The sequence below is a fragment of the Nannobrachium achirus genome (genome assembly GCF_963921795.1).
Source record: "Nannobrachium achirus genome assembly, chromosome: 7".
NCBI classification, from domain to species: domain Eukaryota; kingdom Metazoa; phylum Chordata; class Actinopteri; order Myctophiformes; family Myctophidae; genus Nannobrachium; species Nannobrachium achirus.
The window spans coordinates 44,146,098-44,172,593 of NC_137816.1; the positions used below are offsets into that span (position 1 = coordinate 44,146,098).

Here is a 26,496-nt window from a genome sequence, read left to right on the forward strand (position 1 = left end):
GTTGTGTCATGGCCCAAGAAGCAGGGGAAAAATATATGATGACCTATGTTCAAAAGTTATAGATGAAAACATGAACCCCAAGAATCAAAATATACCACTCAACAAAGTTAAATAAGTGACAATTACGGCCACCTCAATTTGATGGATAGGCCCCTGACAAGTAGGCCTCCTGGACGATTATATGGCCAGGAGTAATTTCTTACGAAAAGCTAATGGTTGGATTGGATTCAGGAACCCTGAAAGCCTATAATTAGACATCCCACAAGTTCATATTGGCCAATTAAATTTCCAACTGTATGATTTTATTTTATTACTTGCGCCAGCAGAGCGCACAGTATACTGCATGCGCATGTAGTTAGGTATAGGTAGGTACAGTAGCTGTGGGTGTTAAAGCCCGTAGCCCAATCAGGGACCAGCATTTCTGGCAACATCATCATTAACAGCCAATGAGGGACCAGCATTCCTGGTGATGCCAGTGGTGAGTGCACCTCATGGCGCGCTCTGCTGGAACACAAGTTGGCCATACATGGCCTACTTGTGCACAAATAGCAAGTTGGCACCTCGACAGAGTGCAGTTCTAGTTTTTTTTTCTTTTTTTCAGTTTTTGGCTCCCATGAAGTTTCCCATGGGAGTTGGGTTGGAACAAATTGAGGGGTGATAGTAGACACCTTTATGGACATATTTGTGATAAAAGCTATTGGTAAGCATACATTTTCCATATCAAAAAATCTGTCTAACTTTCCCAAGGGAGTGTGTGTGTGTGTGTGTGTGTGTGTGTGTGTGTGTGTGTGTGTGTGTGTGTGTGTGTGTGTGTGTGTGTGTGTGTGTGTGTGTGTGTGTGTGTGTGTGTGTGTGTGTGTGTGTGTCACGTTATTTAAGAAATATGATTTCAAGCTAAACCACAGGCCTCCATCTAAGCCTCATCTTCTGTAGCCCACCTAAAATAAGTACCGTAGATAGTGATGGAGGCTATAAGCGAGGAAGAGACGAGGCCCATCAAATAACAACAGTGGCCAATAAAGCTGTGCTGCAAGTGCTTACTAGCAGACATCCAGGACGTGTGCATTATCGGAGTAGATCTACTAAAAAGATGGGGGGCCATGGTGGGCATCCTGCAGGCTTGCCTCCTTATGGGCTCAGTGCAAAGGCCAGAGCAAAGGACCTATAGCATTCCATCTCAGGGTCCAGGGACGTGTTGGGCCCCTGATTCAGCCCAGGAAAAGGAATTGGAGAGGCCCTCGTTGTGCGTGGCTATTGGCAGTGCGCCAGATTTTTTGGGGGGCCGGTATTCACATGATAAACAAGCCAGTGGGGCCAATGTGATTGCAAGACTTGTCTATGTCCGATTGTCCGTGGCCCATTTTGTTTATTTCTTTTCAATGAAAAATATAGTCTATATAAATATTTTCTTTGTTGAGTGCCTAATTGTGTTGGGATGACTTGCTCATTAATATGTTACAGGAGATGTGTGGTACTGTACATGGTACTGTACATGATTGCATCAGATGAGAACAAGACAGCTAGAAGTAATATTTGATAGCTACCTTAATTCCCTGAAAATAGCAAAGTGTGTTTAATCCTTTGTTGGAGAAACCTATATTTTGGACAATGGGTTCATATGGTGGTCAGACAATGAAACAACTAAAGTCAATGGGACCGCAGTGAAGAATTGTGCAGGAAAAGATCAAAAACACATCTGTTCAGGATCTATTTGCTACAAAAGCAAAGGAGGGCAGCACTGGACAAGTAAACCCTTCAGAGAAAGTGTTTGAAAGTGTAAGAAAATAACAATATACTGTAGTAACACTCCATAATCATAGTCAGTGGAAACCCTTGATCCACAGCCTAGGGTCCACAATCAGACCTCCAGCTTATAAATCTGCTCACCTCTGATGAGACATTGCATGAAAGTCAATCTGGGAACCACATCATCAAAGCAAGGGCGACGCCCACTCGGCCTGTCTCTTTTCCTTTGTATGTATGGAGTGCAAAACACATGTATGAATTGAGTTCAAAGGGACCCCAATGCAAACAAGCCTAACAGCTTTCTTGTGGTCTGAATTAAACTAATGCTGGAATACTATCTACACTGTACAATCCTGCAGTGATCACTTACTGTAACTCTGAGAGTGTACAAGTGAAACCACGGGAACATTTGGTTACATTTGTACACTCTCAGAGTTACAGACCCGGAATGGTCCATTTGGACCGCTGGTGGTCCCCAGACCCGATGTTGAGAAACCGTAGCATCCATGTATTCATTCAAACCCAGAACATTGTCATCACTGGTCTACACACAGAAGGATTGGATTGAGTTAAGACGTGACAGCCAGCTAAAAGTGACCTAGAACTGTAATTTTATGATTATATATTTTTCCCCAGAGGGTTGGCTACTTCAAAATCATGAACATCCTGACCCTGGATATAAAACAAGTGAAACTCTCAAATGTTGACCTCTAAAGAAGCTTCACGTCTCTTTGAAATATTTCCCATCAAAACAAGAAGTGTGTAATGTGTATACAGTCCTTCTGTAGTGTCTTCTCAAAGACTTTTAACAAGAGAAACACCAACAGGTTTCCCTTCACTGAAGTTGACATTGCTCTTCAGCACAGTGCTCAGAAAATGGGTTGTTTTCTTTGGATAACGTCTGCAATTTCCACAACAACTGACTGATCACCATTGCCCTTTTGTCTATGTAGAATGTCCTCAATGCCAATGGAACAAAGTTGTGTCACAGTGTGAGGCTGACAGAAGCGTAGCGACTCTGAGGCTGTCTCGAGAGATTACATGAAAGTAGACATGACACTGCATTCCTTTAAATCCTGCCATGCCCTTTATCATGATCTAATCACTGGTCATGTATGTCACATACAGTATATGACCTTTCTATATGTCCATTGTTCCTCATATCTTGCATCACAACTCTGCAAGATAAGACTTTCTCATCTTCATAGAAGATTTCTCTTTAAGATATCACCACAGTGGAAAGAAACAACAACTGTCAAAGCTACCGTACCAAAAAATAGTTTTGGATTGATATGGTAGAACTGGTAGAACTTGATCTCCTCCTCACCTCAGCTACTGTAACCTCTGACAAGACGGGAGAGTGTTTTCTGCAGGTCTTTCAGTCTGAGTTAGGTTGTGTTGGTAGTTTCTGAGTATTTTGCTTTGTTTAACAATGACAGTGAGATACGTGTTTGCACTAACTAGCATTGACTGCTAATGGTCTCTTTTGCAAGACACTTTATGTATATTATATACTTATATTTTATTCGCCCCCTCTACTGATGCACCTTCTCTTTATTGGTACTGTACTGCTCTTGTTTTTGTTTGTTTTTTTCCCTCTTATCTATTTTTTCTTACGTCTCTGTAACTTTGTAAATAACTGTATACTGCTGTGCTACTACTGGACAACTGAATTTCCCCCTTGGGATAATAAAGGTATCTATCTATCTATCTAACCCTAATCCTAACCCTAACCTCAGTAAAACTATGCCTAAACCCAACCCTAACCCTAACCTCAGTAAAACTATGCTTAAAACTAACCCTAACCCTAACCCTAACCAGACCCAGTGCGCATTTCCGAACATACCCTTTGATACACTCGGACTGAAAGACCTGCAGAAAACACTCTCCCCTGACAAGACAGCAATAACAACAATAACCCACCCACTCACCTCTGCACTCGTCCCTTCCATGCACTACTATGCTGCTCGAGCCTCACCTACAGTACATAATAGATACTGTGAGGCTGAACTGCACCTATTGTACATAAGCCTAAATATATATACTGTGATGTTTTTAATTATACCGACCTGTTGCACATAGAACACACTGTGAAGTTGTTTACAAAAGGTTAAAGTACAGTAGCTAGCTACTACGGGGAAATCAGACTATGCATGCCTGGCCTGCCTATCTAGTGAATGTGACCTGACGAAGATGATGTACTGACATCAAACGTCACTTTTCCCTGCAGTGCCTTGCACATTAAAAGAATACAAATTTTAGTACTTTTTCCATCACTGGTGCACGCATATCAATCAAAAACGCATATCAATTTAGCAAACTTAATAAAGTATTCAGTCAGTCCGTCAGTCAGTCCGTCAGTCAGTCCGTCTGTCAGTCAGTCAGTCAGTCAGTCAGTCAGTCAGTCAGTCAGTCAGTCAGTCAGTCAGTCTGCAGTCTCGTAGGGTAGGCTATTCAGTAATCAGTACATCCCGTTCAAAGAATGAACGATATTAAACCCCCTTTTCACTCGCAGGCAGTCAGTCGGTCTTGGTCAATCATCGGAGGCGCTCTGCTGCTCCGCTGTAGATTGGGTCCCCGTTCCACCCCCCCCCCCCCCCCCCCCCCCCACACACACACACACAGTCCCGCCCTCCTCAGAGCCCGCCTTTCAGCCCACTACCCGCTTTTCCCAATGGCCAGCACGTCCCTGTCAGGGTCAGCTAGACACTGTTACATCCAGTAACTGTGACAGCAGTCAACAGTGGGATCAAATGACTGAAGTCGATGCAGCTGTGGGGGAACTCTTTCAGCAGAGCAACATCACAACATCTGCTATATGGGTCCTGTTGGAGGAGTCCCTCCACATCTTTGCTGCCTGTGATGAGGACTGTACCCAAACCACAGGGACTCGATCTTGGCCCATTTCCCACAGCAACTCTATAGCCAAAAGAGCTGCAACAGAGCATAATGTCAGGATGGCACAGGCAGGCAATAATATCAAATCCTCCAACTGCACCCGAAAGAAAGACAATGCGTAGAAGTTCTGATTTGAGAGGTGCGCCCGCTGGCCTAGCGGTCCAGACGCATGCCATATAGGCTCTGATGCCTGACGGCGTGTCTTGGGTTCGAGTCCCGTTCCCGACAGCCTCTCCTGTGTGTCACTCCCCATCTCTCTCACTGTTTCCTATCAGTAAAGGCATAACAAAAGGCCCCAAAATAAATCTTAAAAAATACGAATTTTGGATTCGAGTACCGGGAGCTGAACGCTGCAATGGACAAGGACATGTACACTATAGACTTCCCCGCATTGATGACACTGTATATAAATAAATGAAAATGTAATACTTTAGTGTTTATTTAGCCATCTCCATATGGGTCCATCCTCACTAATGCTCACAATGGATGGTACCATTTCTGTCTATGCTGGCTGTTAGTATAAAATTACATTTGAATATTGATTATATTTTAGACACCACCGTCAGTGTTACAAGTGTCAAGGATATTCTGTTTTGGAACAATATGACTTAGATGTGCGGAGATGTGCCCCATTACAGGTCCGTACAAAGGTGATGACCACAGAGAAATGTCAAAGATATGTCATACTGTCCAGGACGCTGGATAAAGAGAAGCCAAAAGATGCCATTGTCCTTTGAGCTACTGAGCTCACGACACAAGGCCATCTGATGATTCATTGTTATGTTTTAACTGTCCAATGAATGTTTGACAGGTCTACTATTCTGTGCCAGGACATTATTATTTTGTATGCTGACTTTGATTGATTTAATACAAGTAAGAAAAAACAGATACAGTACACCGGTGTGGACTCTTTTCTTGTGTGCGAGTAGCCTACTTTTAATCTTTTTGGGGAAACTGTATTTATTCTTGTCTTAATTACATGCAAAAGGTAATTAGCCAGGAAAAAAATACCCATCACTGTCTCAGAGATGAAATATGTGGAAAATGTGTCTTCCAATGATGTCATCGTGGTCATTTCAAGTTTCCAGGTCAACTAAAAGGAGATCCTAGAAAAGCACTTGGCTTATTTACACAGGAAACCATTGAAGTATCTCATATAATATTGAATGACAGACGGATAGAACACAGTACTATGCAGTATAGTCAGGGGGAAAAAAAGGAAAATAAAAATAAAACTAAAAAGAAAGTGCAACAAAATATATACAGTAGGTAAAAAAGGGTCAGGGGAGGGTAAAGCTGGGCTAGTTTTTTTTTTTACTAGTTTCGAGTGGCTGCCGCCTAAGTGGTTTTTCAGGGCGGTTCTAAAGGATGCTAGGGATCCACACTCCTTTAAGGCCTTCGGTAAGGCCTTCCACATTTTGGTGGTATAGCAGAAGAACGAGTTTGACCATTTGACTGACTTGACTCTGGGATGAACATGATCTGTGGCGCTGCCTCTGGTGTTGTAATTGTGGACATCCTTAACGTTTATAAAGTATTTTGTCAGGTACATGGGTATCTTAGTGGTGTAGTGTATCTTGTACACCAGGCCCATTGCAAGTTGCTGTACTCTGTCATCTACTCTGAGCGGTGTCAGGCATATTCGCCTATATTCGCCTACACGCATTTGGTCCTTTCGCCTGGCATTTTCGACTTGGAGGAGAGTCTTTTCACCTACCTGTCTGAGCCATTTCGCCTACCCTCAATTCTGCTGTCTGACTGTCCATGTTTTCATATTATCTCTTTGTCATTTAAATATTATAGTGACTGTGACAGTGGTGTTACATGTCAAACCTGCACACGGCTATCCTATGCACTCCATAGTAATCACATAAATACAGAGCTATTGGAATCAGGTGCGCCCAAATAATTAATTAATCCATGTCCCGATACTATACATTCTTTGGTGCAGTATTGAACAGTATTGTAAAATGAACAGTATTGTAGGCCTATATTGTTTTAACATTAGGCTATACAAAATATATATGTAGGCTATTAGCCTATATAGGTCTATATAATATATATGCTACACCTAAATAGCCTATAGAATCAACCTTGCCTGTCAACAGGCATAAAAAACTATTTTGCCATTTTTTAGGAATAAAATGTGATGTAAATAATAAATGTCAAATAAACTGTTAGATTCACTTGACACCACTGTCACAGTCACTATAATATTTAAATGACTAACTAGCCTATAGAATCAACCTTGCCTGTCAACAGGCATAAAAAACTATTTTGCCATTTTTTAGGAATAAAATGTGATGTAAATAATAAATGTCAAATAAACTGTTAGATTCACTTGACACCACTGTCACAGTCACTATAATATTTAAATGACTAACTAGCCTATAGAATCAACCTTGCCTGTCAACAGGCATAAAAAACTATTTTGCCATTTTTTAGGAATAAAATGTGATGTAAATAATAAATGTCAAATAAACTGTTAGATTCACTTGACACCACTGTCACAGTCACTATAATATTTAAATGACAAAGAGATAATTTGCAAACATGGACAGTCTGACAGCAGAATTGAGGGTAGGCGAAATGGCTCAGACAGGTAGGTGAAAAGACTCTCCTCCAAGGCGAAAATGCTAGGCGAAAGGACCAAATGCGTGTAGGCGAAAGTGCTGGTGACCCTCTGAGCCACCCCACTCTAAACTGGTGAGTATGGCCTTTCAAAGAAGAGAAAGGCCATATTATGCTACTTTCCATCAACTTGGAATCATGTCATTGTCAATGACATGATTCCAAGTTGATGGAATTGGAAGGCAAATTTTAAGAACTATACACTGCAGCCCACCTCAGAGGAGTAGATGCTAGATAAGGATGAAAATTCATTTAAGATTAAAAAATAAAAAGTTGACTAAATTATATTTTTAGGATTTGTTGGGGCTAATTTCCTGATCTTCAGAGTAGTCTACATTTTTTTTATTTAGCCCTTCTAAGTGCCAACAGGCAGTAGGCTATAACTTCATTTCTACTCCCTCTGGTTAAGTAGGCCTACTTTTGGGATGAGGGCAGTCTTGGCAGACCTCAATCCACCCCCACCCCCCTCTCTTTTTTTCCCCTCCTCCCTGTTTCCCTTTTCCCCTTTTTTCCTCGGGAGCTAAGGAAGGCTGAGTTTTGTTTTGATTTGATTTGTTTTGGTCGATCGATTTGAAGCATTTCACATTTCTTTCTTCAACGCAGGAGCAAAGACGAGCATCCAGAGTTGACTTAAAAAGATGTACATCATCTCTGTCTTTTTGGCAAGTTTGGTCGTCGCGCTGTATGCACTCAAAACATGTTTCCCTTACTTTTGTCAGGATGTACTCTACATAGTAACCCTGTTGAAATTCTTCGTGCCATTTGCAATCCGCTGTCGGAGGAAACCGGTGTATTTGGTCCTGGATCGTTTCTTGGAGCGGACGGCCGCGCAGCCAGACAGGCCGTTCATTGTTTTTGAAAATGAACGCTTCTCCTACGGGGACACGGACAGGAGGAGCAATAAGATCGCCAATGCTCTGCTGTCTCAGCCGCTGTTCAGGGCAGGGGAGACGGTTGCTCTTTTTATGGGGAACGAACCCGCGTTCCTGTTCACCTATCTGGCCCTGGCCAAGCTGGGATGTCCCGTGGCACTGCTGAACTACAACATCCGAGCCAAGTCTCTCCTGCACGGGTTCAACTGCTCCAAGGCCAAAGTGTTGATAGCAGCCCCAGGTAGGAGGCCCATGTGTTTCTTTTGACGTATAGCAGCCTAATGCATGCATTGGTTCTCAACCTGTGGGTCGGGACCATAGAGTTATAGGTCGGGACCCCCCCCCCCAAATTATTTTCAGGGGTCCCCAGATGATTAACTCAATGTGCAACGTTGTTTTCTCATTCAACACCAGTAAACAACAAGTTTGAGTGTATAGACGGTATATATCTGCACATTTCTAAAGTGACATTTAAGGACTTAGTTTTAATACCTCTAAATTAAAATGACCATATTGTTAAATATTAGAGGAAGAAATTGTGAAAATAGCAGATCTACATGCTCACAACACCTTATTTTGGGGGTCACGGCCTGAAAAGGTTGAGAACCACTGGCCTAATGCATTGGTTCTCAAAGTGGGGTCCGGGGACCCCCAGGGGTCCTTGAAGGAGTTCCAGGGGGTGCCCCAGCTAAATGATAGTTAGGAACCAAATGGACCCTTATGGGCATGCAACTCAGAGAATGTACAAATAATGTACACTCTTTGAGTTAAATTAACATTGATTTTACAATATAAATTGGGGTCTCAGAGATAGACATACGGTTAAATGGGGGTCCGTGGCGTAGCCTAACGCATGATGTCAAACTGGGGGTCCTTGAAATTAAAATGCTTGGGAATAGAGCCGTAGAAATCATCTCTTATGGGGGTCCCTGGCATATCTTTTCAAACGGGGGTCCACAGGCTGATAATTGTCAATTTGGGGGTCCTTGACATGAAAAAGTTTTAGAACCACTGGCCTAATGTTCTGTCCTACTTTAACGATGATGCTAGACTGGTGCAATGTTATGTTATGTATGATACTTTTAGACACAGGCCTATTTGTTATGGCCGATACGTTTACATAGTTCTAATCACTTGTGAGATCATAGCTATTGCCTATTGCCTCATTGTGTGTCTTTGCAGAGCTAAAGGAAGCTGTGGAAGATGTGCTCCCATCCTTGAGAGAGCAGGGTGTGAGCATCTTTCTGATGGACAGGAACTGCAACACACCTGGAATGGAGAGCTTCTGTGATCGAGTTGAACAGGCCTCAGATTGCCGACCCTCCAGAGCTCTCTTATCACACATCACACCTAAAAGTCCTGCGGTCTACATTTACACCTCTGGGACTACAGGTAGGCCTATTTTTAATATGACTAAATGTGATCAATCCTTTTGAAATAGTGCCCGCTAAATGTAGGAACTCTGAAATCCCCCTTTTTAAACCTTCATTTCTTTTAGACATTTATTCTTATGAAATTATGTATGACATTGCTCTGGAATTAACCCTGTACCTAGGCTAAACTGTATGCCTATTTTCTATTTACCTTTATGCACAGATTAAGCTAAGAGGTAACTGGAACGCTCGCCCCAAAACACACTTGCCCCCAGCGGTTCTTGTTTCTTGTATTCGTTTTACTGAGGTTAAGGTTAGAAATCAAATACATTTTGGGTTAGGCATAGTTTTACTGAGGTCATATTTAGGAATAAGGTTAGATCCGTTTAGGCATAGTTTTACGGACGTTACGTTTAGGAATACCTGGTGGCGGGTGGCGAGGCGAGCGTTCTTGTATTCAGCTAAGATGAGGGCACAATACAGCCCCCATGGGTCAGAAGGGACACTATTAAGGCAAGGAGCACACTGTACGATATGGAAGTGTCAGGGACTCATCGGATCGTTAAAGTATTTCACACTATACGAGAGAGAGAGAGATATCTTGAAATCGGCTGTCATATATCGTTGTTTTTCACACTATATGATTGATAGCTGATAAGGGATCACACACTACCAGATATTTCAACAGGATGCGATCCAGACCCGATACATAGCCAACATTTGTTTTTATTTTAATTCATTTGTGCACGAGAGCGAGGCAGGGCTCTAATGATTTTCTGTCTCTCTCCGCACATGCGCACGCACACACACACGCACGCGCACACACATACAGATAGAGAGAGCGCACGAGATGCGTTGGTTTTATATTACTATTAAACAGCATTTATATTATTATGAAACAGACTATTATTTAACAGCAATATTACTACCAATAAGACACCCGAATTTACTCTCTGAATAAAGGTCTATATATTCATGATATCCATCTATCGATACATTACAGACAGACTTTCTGAGTTTCACTGAAATAGTCACAATCTGAAGTTCTGTGACCATCATCTGGGAAGGCTGTTTTGATGATTGATTTGATGTCTATGGACCCTTTATAAAAGATTTAGCCCCCAGGTCCCTCGCAAAAATCCTGTCATTTTCTAAAAATGAACTTTCGAATCGATCCAGATCACCTAGAATCATGTATGAAGAAGACGCTTTTTCATACAAGTCAACCATGAGTATTCCAAATCTGACACCATTTAAATCATAAGACCTCCTCTGATTAGCATAATGCATGTTTAATTAGAATATTTTATGCATTATGTAACAACTCAAAGCAAACACATGGTCATTTTCTGTTGCGTTATTCCAAGTACTTATTTTTACAAATATTATTATTCCTGTACATCTGACCACAAATGATGCAGTAAATATTCTAATAAAGTGCTCTTTGTTCATGTAAAAAGCTAGTATGTCCATATTTATTTTTATGTATATCAATTATTATGACTTCTAGACCACATGGTCACATACCAAACGTATCCAAACTTTACAAGTCAACCATGAAGATTCAAAATCTGACACCATTTTAATCACAAGACTTAGTTTTGGCCCCGTAATTCAAGATGGCCACCATCAGTAGAGTGAAAACGTAACTTTTGAATAGGAACCTACTTTATTTGGGGTTTGTAATTTTTACAGACACAAAATACATATCAATCTGAATCAGAGCTGAAATGTCTTGGAAAGGATTCTCTGGTTAGAGGCATAGCAAGAGCTGGGTGCCAGTGAGAAGTGGGTGACGTACCAGTTTAAATATCAAAAGATGCCATCCTTTCCTACTGGCCAGAAGGCCAGTGCAGCCAATGAGTGCAGTCTGGGTGGGATACAGGGAGCAATGTCTCTGCATTAGTAGCGCTGCATTGGTAGTGCACAACCTAGATGAGGTGCCATGTTACCTTACCTAAGGGGGAATGGGTCAATCATCATCTAGTGCCTCCAGGTTGAAATAGCGGATCAACTCTGGCTGGTCTGTCTGAGAATGAAACATCTGCCCACCTTAATTGCCTTGGCATTACGACAGAGGCTATGCCTCAGACCAAGCCTCAGACAAGAGGAGCCTTTGGCCAGTCTGCCGTTGTGGATGGCAATTGTCCAGTAGGCAGAGAAAAACAGAGCATAGGAGCATATGCCATCAAGCTATATTGTCTGATCCAATGCAGCTATCACAATTTGTATAATTTCCATGAGGAATTTGTGACACAAGCCTTTGTTCAAGGACTCCTTCCTGGCCGTTTTAGATAGCATATCCATGCCCCATTGCCTCAATGCCCTCAAGGAAGCAGAAAGTTACCATCCTTGTTTTGACTGTCCCTGCCTACTGTATACCAGACAAGCCAAGTGTGGGGAAAGTGATGGTGAAAGTGAAGTGAGTCATTACAGGAGCCACTCCCCAGTCTCTACCAGTCAATCACAAGAGGCACTGGATAGACAGAAGAAAGGCCTATGCTCTGGCTGCTACCAATGTGGAGAACCGCGACACATAGACCACATGTGGTCCACATCCAGATTTAGAGTTGGATCAGCTGGACAGTTCCCTGCGTGATCTACAGTGACACTTTTGGACAAAGACAACAATGTATACTACCTTACTGTAATCAACAGATTGCCGTATCATTGTGTCAACATCTCCTTATTACCAGTAAGATGCCCTAAGGGCGAGAATGCTTCATGTGAGGGCATGGCCAAGTTACAGGCTACCTTCTATAAATTTACAGTACATGATGAATAATCTAACGTTTTTCAAAGTTTTCATGCCTAAATTGCCTAATACATACATAACCGATATGCATATATGGAAGAATGATGAAACAGCTATGCTCTAGGGTCGTCCTTATATGACGATAACTAATGACCTATTGAGTTGAGCTACCTGCAGATCATTCAGTTCAAGTATTACTAGCGATGGATATGAATAATATTGCCATAGAGACTGGACGACCTATATTTCAATACATAAAACTAATATATTATTATATAATATGTCCAAGAAAAAGTACGATTTATCAGGAGGAGGAAAAATGCAGATCCAAAGAGAACAGTGTGACACAGGATGAGGAGGATGCAAACCAAAAGACAGGGTGAGGAAGAAGACGAGCATCGACGGGGAGGGGGAGATGCTGAAGAACGAGGAGAAGGAGGAAGACACTGTTTTCACTGGCGTGGGGCCAGGGCTCCCTAGAAAACTTGATCTTAAGCCTCGAGGGAGGCACAGGTACCCGGACATGCCAGATCCTGTTGGAGAAGTGTCAACACCCAGTGTCAACAATAACATGTTTGCAGTGAGGGAGTTGGGGGGCCCGGGGGGGTGGTGCGGTGCCAACTATTAAACAGCATAAGGTTCATTCCAGTTTAAAGTTCCTCCAACAACGCACCCCCCTCCCACTCACTCAGGTCGGGTGATGCCATGGTTATGATTAAAATGCTGTCAGATTTGGAATCCTTCTAGTTGACTTGTTTGAAAAAGTGTCTTCATACGTGATTCTAGGTCATCTGGATCAAAGTTCATTTTTAGAGATGGCACGGGCACCATTTTGAATTTGACCCTTTAGCAAAAAATGTCGGGATCTTTGCGAGGGACCTGGGGGTTAAATATTTTATAAAGGGTCCATAGAGGTCAAATCAATTATCAAAACATCCTTCCCAGAGGATGGTCACAGAACCTCAGTTTGAGACTCTACTAAAAGGGAAACATTTTGTTTCATTACACAGACCCATGCCTTCTCATTTCCAGTGTTTGTGTCTTCATTGTCCTACAGGTCTACCTAAGGCGGCTCTAGTCAACCAGAGCCGTCTATCCACAGCTCTGGTTGTCCTGACTTCTAATGGTGTCACCCGGGATGATGTCATCTACCTCAACTTGCCTCTCTACCACACAGCAGGCTTTTTCGTAGGCTTCATTGGCTCCATTGAGACAGGTATCCAAGAAAGCTATAGTTGAGGTAGTAACAACAAAATAGTGTTTCAACTAAGGCTGGGCGATATTAGGAATACCTCAGTATCAATATTACTCACAGTATTAGTAAAAACAATTGGCATTATATAGTTTTTAATGTTTTTCTGCTTTAGGTCCACTGCCTGCCTAACCCAGATAATGAATACCATATCCATGCATGCACACTGCACAGTACACATAGAATAAAGAAATTAAATGCCTTATTTCCATTTTCCAACAATGGTCTTATTGAAATAACCACACCTGGTTACAGATGGACAGCTTTTTTGCATGTGCTACCTGCTACGTGCATGCATAGTATAAACCATTACCTCATTTCAAGCCGTCTTCATCGATATGTATACCTCGCATGTTGATACCTCGATATCGATAACCTTTTGATATATTGCCCAGCCTTAGTTTCAACATTAAAATATGTTTTCTTATATTAATAATTTGCATGAGGTATTGCGATGCATCTCAGTGGCCTTGTGGTTAGAGTGTCTGCCCTGAGACTAGGAGGGGTCATACCAAAGACCCAGTGCTTCCCTGCTTGGCACTGCAGCATCAAGGGTTGGATCTGGGGTAAAGTCCCTGCGACAACAAGCGGCATGTCCATAAGGTGTACTTGCACATCAAGGTACAGAAACAGCAGTTAGGCTCCTGCCCTATGGGCCTCATGACTCAGCAAGGCTTACTTAAGCCCTTTGCACACAGGCATGTTTATCTGCAAGGATAAAACGGACAATTTCATTTTTTAAAAAGAAAACAATGATTCTCTACGACCTCATGCACACCGGATCCGAATTAGCCGTGCGACGAGTGGCTGCGGCCGTGCGTTTTTTTTCTCGATCGAACCCAGTTCGATTCGTGCGTCTTGTCGCATGCGGTAAAAAACTCATCACTCCTTTTATGACTCCTTTTGGGATCCGCAGCGCCGATTCCGCACAGCATTGCACACCAAATCCAATGTGTTTTATTCATGCAGCAAACGAAAAAAAAGAAACCAACTGTCCTGTGTGCAAAGGGCTTTAGGCTACTTGCTTACTCTATGTGATGCATCTGGAACAAAACTTGCAGTGATCAATTGTCAGGTTAATTAATGCATCACAGACTTTGTTGTGAAATGTGTAGATTCATAAAAAAAAGATTGTAACCTTGTTTGCCCACACAACTCTCTGCGTGAGGGAGGATTGGTGCAGACCTATAAACAGACGTACATCACACAAAAGTGATGCCCTCCATGTTCCCATGGGAAGCCAAATGAAAGAACCCTTTGTCACTTTTGACCAGTAATCTGAGCAGAGCCAGGCTACCAAGACCAAACAACACTACTTTACAAAGCCTGACGTAAGTGGGCTAAAGTTCAACACCACTTGAGTCTGTGGCTGGGTTGCATAAGCAAGCTTGCAATCTCTCACTTATTGATTATTATACAGATTTTGTTGAATGCTCAATTCTAACTGGTAAATCAAAGCATTCAACAGACAAGACAGACAGACCCTTATTGATCCCACAAGAGAAATTCTGTTGTCATGGCAATATCACAGTATGAAACACTGGACAGATACAGAAAAAAGAGCCAATAAAAAATAATAAAGAGTAAACAAGTAGTACATACAGGGATTACGAATAAAGTAGCAGAACAACCAAAGGAGATTTAGAGTCTTGCTTGGCCCTCTGACCTGGGACTGCCTGGGATTTGCATGTTGAATGCAGTATTAATAGGTACATAAACAAAAAGAAGGCTCTCGCACACTAAAGGATGAAAACTGATTTTACTTACAAAGTGCAAAAAGTGAGTGTGGGGGGGGAGTCAAAAATATAGAGAAAATGGATCGCACACAGTGGCAAGAGTTGCTTTTCTTTTGCGTTATTGCATCTTAGAATGAGAGACAAACATTTCCACTATCCAGCCTTCTTCAGCGTATGTTTGGGGAAAAAAGTGAACACACCACTGGTTGGCACTCTTTAGTGGTAGAGCTTTGCTCAGAGCTCAGTAAATGTACCCATTTGTAACTGTGAGAGTGTACTCAATGTAGCAAAATGTGACAAACAAAAACAAACAATTCTGTAACTTTTTTTAGTTTAGGTTAAAGCTGTAATATATTCAGATAGTATTCATCACTATAGAGTGTTTGTTCAATAACAGGTGTATCTACAGTACATCTCTTCATCTCTTTAATTAACAAAAAGTCCAATCAGGAGATAACCTGACTCCGCCAGATGGTGGCAGTAGTGCGTATACTGCATATACCGCCCTACTTTAACCATCTGGAATTGCTCGGGCAGACCCGATGTAAGGGGCGGGCCATTTTTTCAAATTCTTTAGCAGGTGATTGGATGGGGCCGTATGTCTATCACAGTCTGGGAGTGCCAACTCCAACCACTCATATTGGCCTGTCTGCATGACGTTACACCCAGAATCCGCCTCCTGGGTTTCCACGTGGTCTGCAGTCAGACTCTATTGGCTCAGAGCCGCTCAGAGCCCGCCCGTAGCTGCCGCTGATTGGTCCGGTCTGGGACTTTACGAGTGATATCAACTCTCCCCGATCAGTCTCAGATGGTAAGGAAGGGTGGTACGCACTGCTGCCACCATCTGGCGGAGTCAGGTTAATCAGGAGACTATTATTCAGATTCAATTTTATAGTTTTTACTTTTTTTGTGTGTCATCACCTCCAATTTCACTTGCTTATCCTATCACGATTGGGTAAAATTAGTATCCTGACCTGAAAATGAATTTCTGTAAAGAGCTAGAGAGAAAGGGAGACCCATGTTATTGAACAAACACTCTATAGTCTATCTTTGGCATTTATCGCTATCAGAGTATAAAGCTGTTAAACACTTATTTTAACGAAAGAAAACCACTTTACACCTTAAAAAATGTCTTGTTAAATAAATAGACTTTGTCTTCCATTTAACTCCAGTCAATTAAAATTTGAAATGAAATGGAAACAACTTGCATTATGATTCTGCATCAATATTCTCTAAATAGCTTGACATTATTAATTGATATAAGAGAAATAAATGACATAATGTATATTGGTACTATACTACAGACATATTTCTTCATCTGTTTCTCCCCAACATGAAAGGCTCGTCTATCCTTCTGAAGAGGAAGTTCTCTGCCTCACAGTTCTGGGACGACTGCAGAAAACACAATGTGACAGTTATTCAATACATCGGAGAGGTGCTTCGTTACTTGTGCAATGCACCGAAGGTAAACATCAGTTTTTGGAGCTGTGTGAAACACAGGCTCCCTATACGTGGCTGTGTGGGTCTGTCTGTCTGTCTGTCTGTGTGTATGTAGCCTGAACTTCCTAAACTTCGGCACGCTACTAGTCCCACAGTTTTGCCACCACACACTCGCGCCATATGTCAAATCGACCGGCTTACTCGGGAATCGTGGGCTATTACTTTTCTAAGAGAAAGGTTCTATAGTTTAATTGATATTAATTTATTAGTGAATTAATTTTCCCCATTGACTTATAATGGGAATCGCAAAAACTCACATTCAATTATTTGTCTCTCGCAAACCATAGGGGCTAGAGTTTCAAGACTTGGAGAGGAGGTTCATAATGATTTCAAGGATTAAATAAAAAATAATTGTGTCATTTGGCCGCATGGTGGCGCCATAACACCCCACTTTACGTTTTGGCCTGTAACTCTTGAACCGTAGGTCGGAAAATTAAAAATATTTTTTCCCTGGATTCCTTGGGTCATGACGCATCTCCCCATATAGGCCACGCCCATTTGCGCCATGATAGATTTTCCGCCATCTTGAATTTTCTCCAAAACACACTTTTTGCTCCTTTTCCTACATATTTTCTTCAAATGTCACAAAAATCGGTACACATGATCCACACACACACACACACACACACACACACACACACACACACACACACACACACACACACACACACACACACACACACACATTTTTAATAAGCGAGTAAAACCACCATGCACCAACCAGGCTGGATTGTGTATCTTTTTTCACTTTAATTACCTAAATGAAATAACATTGCTGCTGATGTGCCTTACATAGTCCTGATTTCAGCGGCAGCTAGTAACTACCAAGATTAAAGTTTGTTTTTCCTGTTGCAAATTAAACAGAATCTCTTTGCCAGATGTTTTGCAAAAATGTATTGTCAGTGTCTTAGTGACACTGGAAATGATCTAATGATTGAAACATCTGTGAACTTTTTTAATAGCAATGCGAACATTTTCACTTGATGAATGGTTTGAAAATAATCAAACTATATCTTTGCAAAACTCTGGCAAGGACTTTGTCCTGTTGAAGTTGCAGTGTGCTGTTTCCCACCACTTACACTAAAGAGTTTCTGCGGTGCCCTAATATTCCAATGACTATAACCTGGTCTTGGCATTTGCATAGGAGAAGAAGGTAAAAACATCTGCATGCTGGTTTAAAGCATGGCAATGATGGCATAACGTTTTGACCTATAAGTTCGAAACACCATTAAAGAAAATACATTTTGGGAGCTTTAAACCAGTGTGCAGATGTTTATACCTTGACATTTGCCTTGGTGTCCAGCACCTGGTCCAAACATAGGTACAAGATATGCACACAATTAACAGTCAACAGGTCTAGACATAACACAGCTGTGCACAAAGCATCCCCTGCTTTATGTGATAGTCAAAAGGATGGCTAGCTGTATGACTATGCTTTGATTTGTAAACGTTTATTATCGAAGCAGAGACACGGCCACTGCACTGTTGCCAAAGCTAGTGTCAGCTTGATTACATGACGGTTCTGTGACTGCAGACAGTTGCTGAAGCAGTACAGTACAGTACAGTACAGCATGTAGTGAGCAGCTTTTAGAACTTCATACATTAGTCACAGATCTACAGTAACTACAGACCCATTCCAGATTGGTACACTGCACAATCAGTGCTAGTTAACTCTATGAGAGTGTAAGGAATGGACAAATTAACACAGATTTTTTTTACATGGGTAAGCACATCATAGTTGGCAAAACTCAAAAAACTCAAAACTTATCTTTGACTTGGCTTTCAGTCACAATGAACTTATAGTTAGGGAAAATTAGCAGAATACCTGTCAAATCTCTGTACTATAAGGGAAAAAATCACTCCCAAAAATATGTTTAAGTGGGATGTGAGGTGAGGGGTCTAACTAGGTGTTTTTAATTATTCTGAATCCATTGCAAGCATTTGTTTTGCACAAAAAACATTCCTTGGGCCAAAAATGGATCCCATACACCTTGTGAAAAGTGATGACTCATCACTAAACCATAGTTTTTTTGCGTCTGATTTTGGCCCAATGAATGTTTTTCGTGCAAAACAAATGCTTGCAATGTATTCAGAATAATTAAAAACACCTAGTTAGACCCCTAACATGCTACTTAAAGCATATTTTTGGGGGTGATTTTTTCCCTTATAGTACAGTGTATAGTAAGTGAATGAGACCCAGAATTACCCTAGCTGTCAAATATTTTGCTAGGGATGTTGAATTTCAATCTTTGTTAGATATGTTACTAGACACCTTTACGAACACATTGGTGAAGAAATTGTTTGGTAAGGAATTTATTCCCAAGGTTTTATTAAAATTCCCTGACTATTAATCTGCAATCCTGCAAAATCTTAATCTGCAAATGCTGTAAAAAGATGTGCAGGATGCGATTACGTGGACTGAGATTTTATACAGTACATACTGTATATAGAATGATGATGACTGAAGTCAATGTCAATTTCTTTTTTCTTTTTAAATATATTTTTTGGGCTTTATTGATAGTGTAGTACACAGTGTAGAGTGACAGGAAACGGGGAGAGAGAGACGTGGGAGTGACACGCAGCAAAGGTCGTCAGGTTCGGTACTTGAACCCGTAAACCGCTGTCAGGCTTAGAGCCTATGTCATACATGGACAACTGGTGGCCCGGGGGCAACATGCGGCCCCCACCTTCACTTAATGCGGCCTGCAGGTTAATATCGGAATGCTGGTATATTGTTGATTTCAACTGTTACAATTCTAAACATGCAAATATGACCCACTTTAATTACTTCAGTCTATACTAGTAGCTTAATGACTAGTACTAGTCTTTTTTATGTCCATTGTCCAATGTATTTCTATTTAAGTTCATAAAGTTAAGAACATATAAATACCTTTGAAATTAAATAAAAATGCAAATTTTCAGGATTCAAATTTAAAAATAGCAAAAAAACTATTCAGGATTTGAATTAAAAAATAGCAGATCTACACACTCAAAATGTGTCGCACTGTGACGCGTTTCGAGCTTGTAGATCGGCTACTTTGACCATTGTGCGGATGTTTATACCTTGACATTTGCCTTGGTGTCCAGCACCTGGTCCAAACACAGGTACAGTACAAGTGTGCACACAATCTCCTCTGTCAACAGGTCTAGACATAACACAGATGTGCACAGAGCATCCCCTGCTTTATGCGATAGTCAAAAGAATGGCTAGCTGTATGACTATGCTTTGATTTGTAAATGTTTATTATTTATGGCTGACAGAAATAGAAATCATTCAAAACTTAGCTTTGACTTGGCTTTCAGTCACCATGATCTTAATCTGCAATTCTGCAAAATCTTAATCTGCAAATCCTGTAAAAAGATGTGCAGGATGAGATTATGTGGACTGAGATTTGATGCATACTCCATATATAGAATCTCAGGCCACAGAAGAATTACAGATTAAGATCATGATGACTGAAGTCAATGTACATTTTCTTTAATATATGTTTGGGTCTTTTCTGCCTTCATTGATAGTACACAGTGTAGAGTCAGGAAATGAGGAGAGAGAGAGACGTGGCAGTGACACGCAGCATCGGTACTTGAACCCGTAACACGCTGTCAGGCGTAGAACCTATGTGGTATGTGCCTGGGCCGCTAGGCCAGTGGGCGCCCCGTCAATGTTAATATTTAAAAATAAATCAGAATTGTTTCTATTTCTGTCACATATAGAACTGCAACAAGACTTGGTGGCAGCCAGGGCACTGAGGTTTCAGTTTTCACAATAAGGCGCATGCTAAACACTGAAGTTCCGGATGCAGTTTATACAGTATGTTACAGTTCATGTGGGAAACCAGTACATGTGAGAACAGTGGGAACGAGGAGCGCTCGTTTTTCCCGCACAGGAGACCAGGGCGGGGTTGCAGCCTGGTTTCTTTGTTGAAGTTGCAATGAACTTCAAGTGCAGTTTCCCTACAACATTTATTATCAAAGCAGAGACATGGCCACTGTACTGTTGCCAAAGCTAGTGTCAGCTTGATTACATGACGGTTCTGCGACTGCAGACAGTTGCTGAAGCACTACAGTACAGTACAGCATGTAGTGAGCAGCTTTTAGACCTTCATATTAGTCACAGATCTACAGTAGCAACAGACACATTCCAGATCGGTACACATTAGTCACAGATCTACAGTTTTTTTTTTGGCGCCTCGGTACGGCAACCCCTTCTGCCTGCCCTGACACAAAAACGAACGCTCCTCGTTCGCTTTTCCCACATGTACTGGTTTCGTACATGATACATACAGTCTATAAATAGATAAATGTGTGTGTACATAACATGTATACACACACACACACCCACATTTTCCTAGTACACACTAGAACCTTTTGGGGTTCAATGGGGTGTGGTTAACAGCAACGTAAATATTCTGTCTTTGGCCATTGAAACACTATCTGACTCCACCAGGCAGGGTGACGTTTTTGCACACCGCGTGACTCTCACCAGTCAGGGGCAGTTTGTGGTTGGTCTTCTCTAGGAATAGATTCTGGCCTTTGCATGACATCTGACATACCAATACGGAGTGACTTGTGACTTGTGCATGTACTAACAGTGCAGAGGTCTTCGAGGTTTTCAGGCCAAGGACCCCTTAGTTGAGAGAGAGATGAAGCAGGGACCCCCATAACCTGTTCATAGATTCCATATAGTTTCATTGTTTGACAGCTTAATCATCAGTGTATTTTGGATTCATGTCAATTTGTGTTTTCAGATATTTAACCACTTGAACCGTCAATACCTAATAAACTTGACCTTTCACTCTGTACTTGGTGTGCTCTTTTTCCCCTCTACACCAAACCTTTGCCAAAAATAGCCGATCTACAAGCTCACAACGCCTTGCGCTGCGAGGCGCTGTGAGCTTGTAGATCTGCTATTTTTGGCCAAAGTTCTCCGAATATGGACACTAGGGTTCAAGTGGTTAATATAAAAAAAGGAGAAAAAAGTTTCTATCACACAAGATTTGGAGGACCCCCTGTAGTAACTCTGAGGACCCCGGACCCCCTGTTGAAGACCCCTGTAATAGTGTATCTCTGAACATGCACTGGTGTGATTATTTATGGATAAGACCTGCAATCTTATTTACCACTATATACAATGGTGCCAAATCTGCCAATCATTTTGTACAGAACTGTATACGTGTTCAAAGTACATACTACTGCACTCTTGTAGTTGTACACACACCTTCCAGGCACTTAAAGGCTATTACAGATTTTCTTTTAGCTCCATGACAATAAAAGGGTAGGGTTACGCTGCCCTTAATTTTAACATTTTGTATATCAATTCTCCTCTTCTTTGATGTAATACAGTTAATTTAATGTGTTTACATTATATTTACCGTAATTGCTGGACTATAAGCTGCACCTGAATGTAAGCCGCACCAGCTAAATTTAGAACGAAAAACAAATGTGTGCATACCGGTATACAAGCCGCAGGTGTCCTTCCTGCTTCCTGCTAGATCGCCCCTGGTGGCCGTTAGCTGTAAAAATCTATAGATTAGCCGCATCGTTGTATAGGCCGCAGGGTTCAAAACATGGGAAAAAAGTTGCGGCTTATAGTCCGGCAATTATGGGTAAATTACTCTGCAATGCAATAATTATTTTACCTAATATTTGTAATTTAACTGAACAATTTCCATTTACCCAAACATGTCAATACAGAGAGAACATGACAAGGACCATAAAGTAAGACTTGCTGTCGGCAATGGCGTGAGAGCAGAGGTATGGAGAGAGTTTCTCAGCCGCTTTGGGAAAATTGAGGTCCGAGAGTTTTACGGTTCCACCGAGGGAAACATGGGATTTGTCAATTACACAGGGAAGATTGGAGCTATTGGACGTGACAACTTTATATTCAAGGTAAGAATGAGATTAATCTTCTTGCCAAATGTTTATGCCTTTTATTATGAAGGTAACCACTTTGAAAAGTTAAAACATGATTTGCTATAATACCAGTTCAAAGCACTCTTTTTTTTCAGTTTTTAAACATTACCGGATGCATGTATTCAAAACAAACGTGACTATTTAATAGAAATAGCTATATTTGCATCATTGACGGATATGATGTTTATTTAACTGGACAATGTTAAATCAAGACGTTCACAATGAACACAATGTGCAAAATGTGTTTCCTTCTCTTGTTCAGGTAAAGTGGTATTGAGTACATAAATCCATATCCTACATTTTCCTTCCAGAGGCTGTTTCCCTACACCCTGATTAAATATGACACAGAAAGAGATGAACCGTTTAGAGACGTTAATGGTCTCTGTATAGAGTCACCAAAAGGTGAGAGAAACTTCCTCTTCTTTGATCTCCTCATAATCCTCTGTAATATTTATAGAAAAGGAGTTAATTTATCAGACATCTCTTTTGGGCTTTTTTCCTGAAGGTGAGACCGGCCTGTTGGTGGTGAGGATCACACACGTCGCTCCTTTCGTCGGCTATGCTAACAATGAAAAGCAAACGGAGAAGAAGAGACTGCGAAATGTTCTCCAGAAAGGAGATGTGTACTTCAACAGTGGAGACTTGCTGAGGATTGACAAAGAAAACTTTCTTTACTTTCAGGACCGTGTAGGGGACACATTTAGGTACATGACATAACCCTTGTTTTCAGCTAAATCCTATTTTGTTATATTGTCATAAAATGTGGTATCTGTTTTATAGTAATTTAAGCCAGACACCATACAGTACTAGAACTATAGAACAAGGGTCTTCAACAGGGGGTCTGGGACCCCCAGGGGGTCCTCAGAGTTACAGGGGGTCCACCAAATCTTTGTGTGATAGAAACTTTTTTCTCATTTTTTATATTAACCACTTGAACCCTAGTGTCCATATTCGGAGAACTTTAGCCAAAAATAGCAGATCTACAAGCTCACAACACCTCGCGCTGCGAGGCATTTTGAGCTTGTAGATCGGCTATTTTCGGCAAATGCATCACACACGATCGATGCCACTCTTAGTCCTTTTAGATAGCCTTTTAAATCACCCTTGCTATGATGAGAACATGGGCTAACGTGCTGGTGTGTGCTGTGGTTGTCTGTCTGTGTGTTATGTGCGTCCTGCTGTCCAGTGCCACTTCCCACTGTGTGCGCTCCTCGTTGTTTAGGCGGAAACAATGCTGTATGCATGCAGCGGTTCTGTCCTACTGCTCAATGTGTGCGCTCCTATGACGTTCTTTAGGCGGAAACAGTTGTCAGATTTTCACAATAAAATGTCACCCGCCCGTGTTTAATCGCGCACCGCCCGTCCCCACAAATTTATAATAGTATATATTCCGCCCGTCAAACACGGGTACCCGTGGGGCCCCGACCCGTTGCAGGACTCTGCCAGGCTTGACCTTGATTCTGACCTTGACCATTGATTGACCTTTTGTACTCAGTGAGTGAGCTAATGAATGAGTGACCTGAATGTGATTGAGTGAATTAATAATATACAATGAAAACGACTGTGAGTGAATAATATACCAAACTGCACATACTGTATATCAGTAATAAAAAGCATTGTTCCTTACTTGTTTAATCCCAGGTGGAAAGGTGAGAACGTTGCCACGACGGAAGTGTCTGACATTCTTACCGTTGCTGATGGTGTCAAAGAGGCCAATGTCTATGGTGTACAAGTACCAGGTGACAAAGTTTGATTGTTTATATCTGAAATTCAAAATACAAGGAAAATATATGTACTTTTATTTCCATTATGAATTACGTGTTGAAGGTTTGTCTAGATTGACTTTGCCTTTTCGATTGTATTGTTTTAAAAAAATATATATATAATGTCTTCATCTGTCCAGGCCATGAAGGTCGGATAGGAATGGCTGCTGTCACCCTGAAAGAAGATGTCCAGTTTGACGGGGGCAAAGTATACAGTCATGTGGCAAGCTACCTACCCTCATATGCCCAGCCTCGTTTCATAAGAATACAGGTACATTTGTAGGTAGATTTATTCATGAATAACATACATTTTAAGAATGGGACGATATGAACCTTTCATGTCACAATTATTGTGACCAAAGAAATTGCGATTTTATGGCGATAATCAAAATATCCCCAACATCCATTATCCTGGGGCGGAACATTCTTATTACAAAAATTGTAGATCGGCTATTTTTTGGCAAAGAAATTTGGTACAGATTGAAAAAAAGACTGTATCAAGTACGTTATTTCCAGGTCCGTTTTACCAATTATAGAGGGTTTAAGTGGTACCAGTCTACCAGATACACCTCGGCAACTAAAAGGTGAATTGATCCCAGTGCATGATTAAGGATAATTTCACGATAAATTTAAATCTCCACAATACGATTATTGTGAGTGTTTTTTATCACGATAAACGATAATAACTAGATCGGGATCGGCCGCCGATATGGTCATTTTTATAAGATCGGAGATCGGGAAAAAAATGGGAGTAGTGAAAGTTACAGGTAAGGTGAATGCGATATGAAACGTAAGCTTACCATAATCACAGTAATCCTTAATCATTTTCAATCATATTCAAGGGCTTTTGGAGAAATGAGACAGACACAGAGCCCTGCAGAGGGGAGGTGATTGTGTCAGACTCTGTGTTCAGCTGGCAGCTGATGCCAATAAGTAGTAACGGACCCTTGTTAATGGATCAAAGGAAGGCAATTATGTCTCTCTGCACTGTCAACTAGCTGCTACAGATGCATACTTTTCAAGCAGACTGGTTAATTGGTTCTTAACTTATTTTGTTTCAACTTTAAAAATGGCCAATGTTTAACCAGTTTTTAAATAGTTTGTGTGTGACGTGTGGCTGGAGACCTGGAGTTATAGGCCTATATGTGACTATGAAGAGGTTTACTGAGGTTTTAGACATATTTTAGTTTGTTCAACACAGGATATTTAAATGTAATATTTAGTTTTGTTTCGTTTTGTAAAAAAAAGTAATAGAATTATGTTCTTATTGCACTATTCTGCTCTTAATTTGATTTAGTTTGCATGGTTATTTTGTGGTACACTACTCATAAGCTTTGTTTTTAATTTGTTGATTCAGTGCTGCACTAAGTGATTTTTCTTAATGCCTTGCCAAAAGATCGGATCGGGAAAGATCGGGATCGAATCGGAAGCAATAATATTTGATCGGGATCGAATCGGGAGCAAAAAAACGTGATCGGGGCATCCCTAATAATAACGATTGTGGTCCCATGCCTAATACCTTTTCCTCTACATGTTTGCTCTGCATAAGCCAACACGTTGGAGAGAGACTACCTGAATGTTTCCCTTTCCTTCCCTCTCTCTTAGAACGCAGTGGAGGTGACGGGAACATTCAAACAACTGAAAGTCAAGTTGGTGGAGGAGGGGTTCAACCCGGACTGCATTCAAGACCCTCTGTACATTCTTAATCATCTGGAGAAGAGATACGTGCCAATGACAGACCAGGTGTACCGCTCCATCATATCAGGTGGCATGAAATTATGAATTAACTGACCAGACCAATAGCTGGTGAATTGACACTCTGCAAAATGGTGTGCAGATACAGCAGTTGTGGGAAAAAGTACTCGCATGTTATACTGCATACTCTGTTACAACTAAAATGTACTTGAGTCAAAGTACAAAAGTAATGGGGTCAAAATGTACTTAAAGTACCAAAAGTAGAATGTACTCATTGTGCAGAATGTCCTGTTTCACAAGTTTTCTGATGTATAAAATGTATAAAAATCTTTTGTAAATAGCAGATCTTTTCAAATTCAAATAGA

The 26,496-nt window shown here is 41.2% G+C and overlaps 1 protein-coding gene across 1 annotated transcript; it reads left to right on the top strand.

The window, feature by feature from the left end:
* Positions 1 to 491: 491 nt before the first annotated feature.
* On the top strand, positions 492 to 26,218 carry LOC308288778 (long-chain fatty acid transport protein 2-like; the record flags this gene model as incomplete). The annotated part of the gene is made up of 11 exons (XM_080730248.1): positions 492 to 515; positions 7,995 to 8,388; positions 9,330 to 9,539; positions 13,333 to 13,491; positions 16,604 to 16,728; positions 22,455 to 22,649; positions 22,985 to 23,075; positions 23,179 to 23,377; positions 24,315 to 24,412; positions 24,577 to 24,707; positions 26,042 to 26,218. The coding sequence occupies 11 exons, from the start codon at positions 492 to 494 to the stop codon at positions 26,216 to 26,218; spliced, it is 1,803 nt and encodes a 600-aa protein (XP_080586374.1).
* Between the last annotated feature and the right edge of the window lie 278 nt (positions 26,219 to 26,496).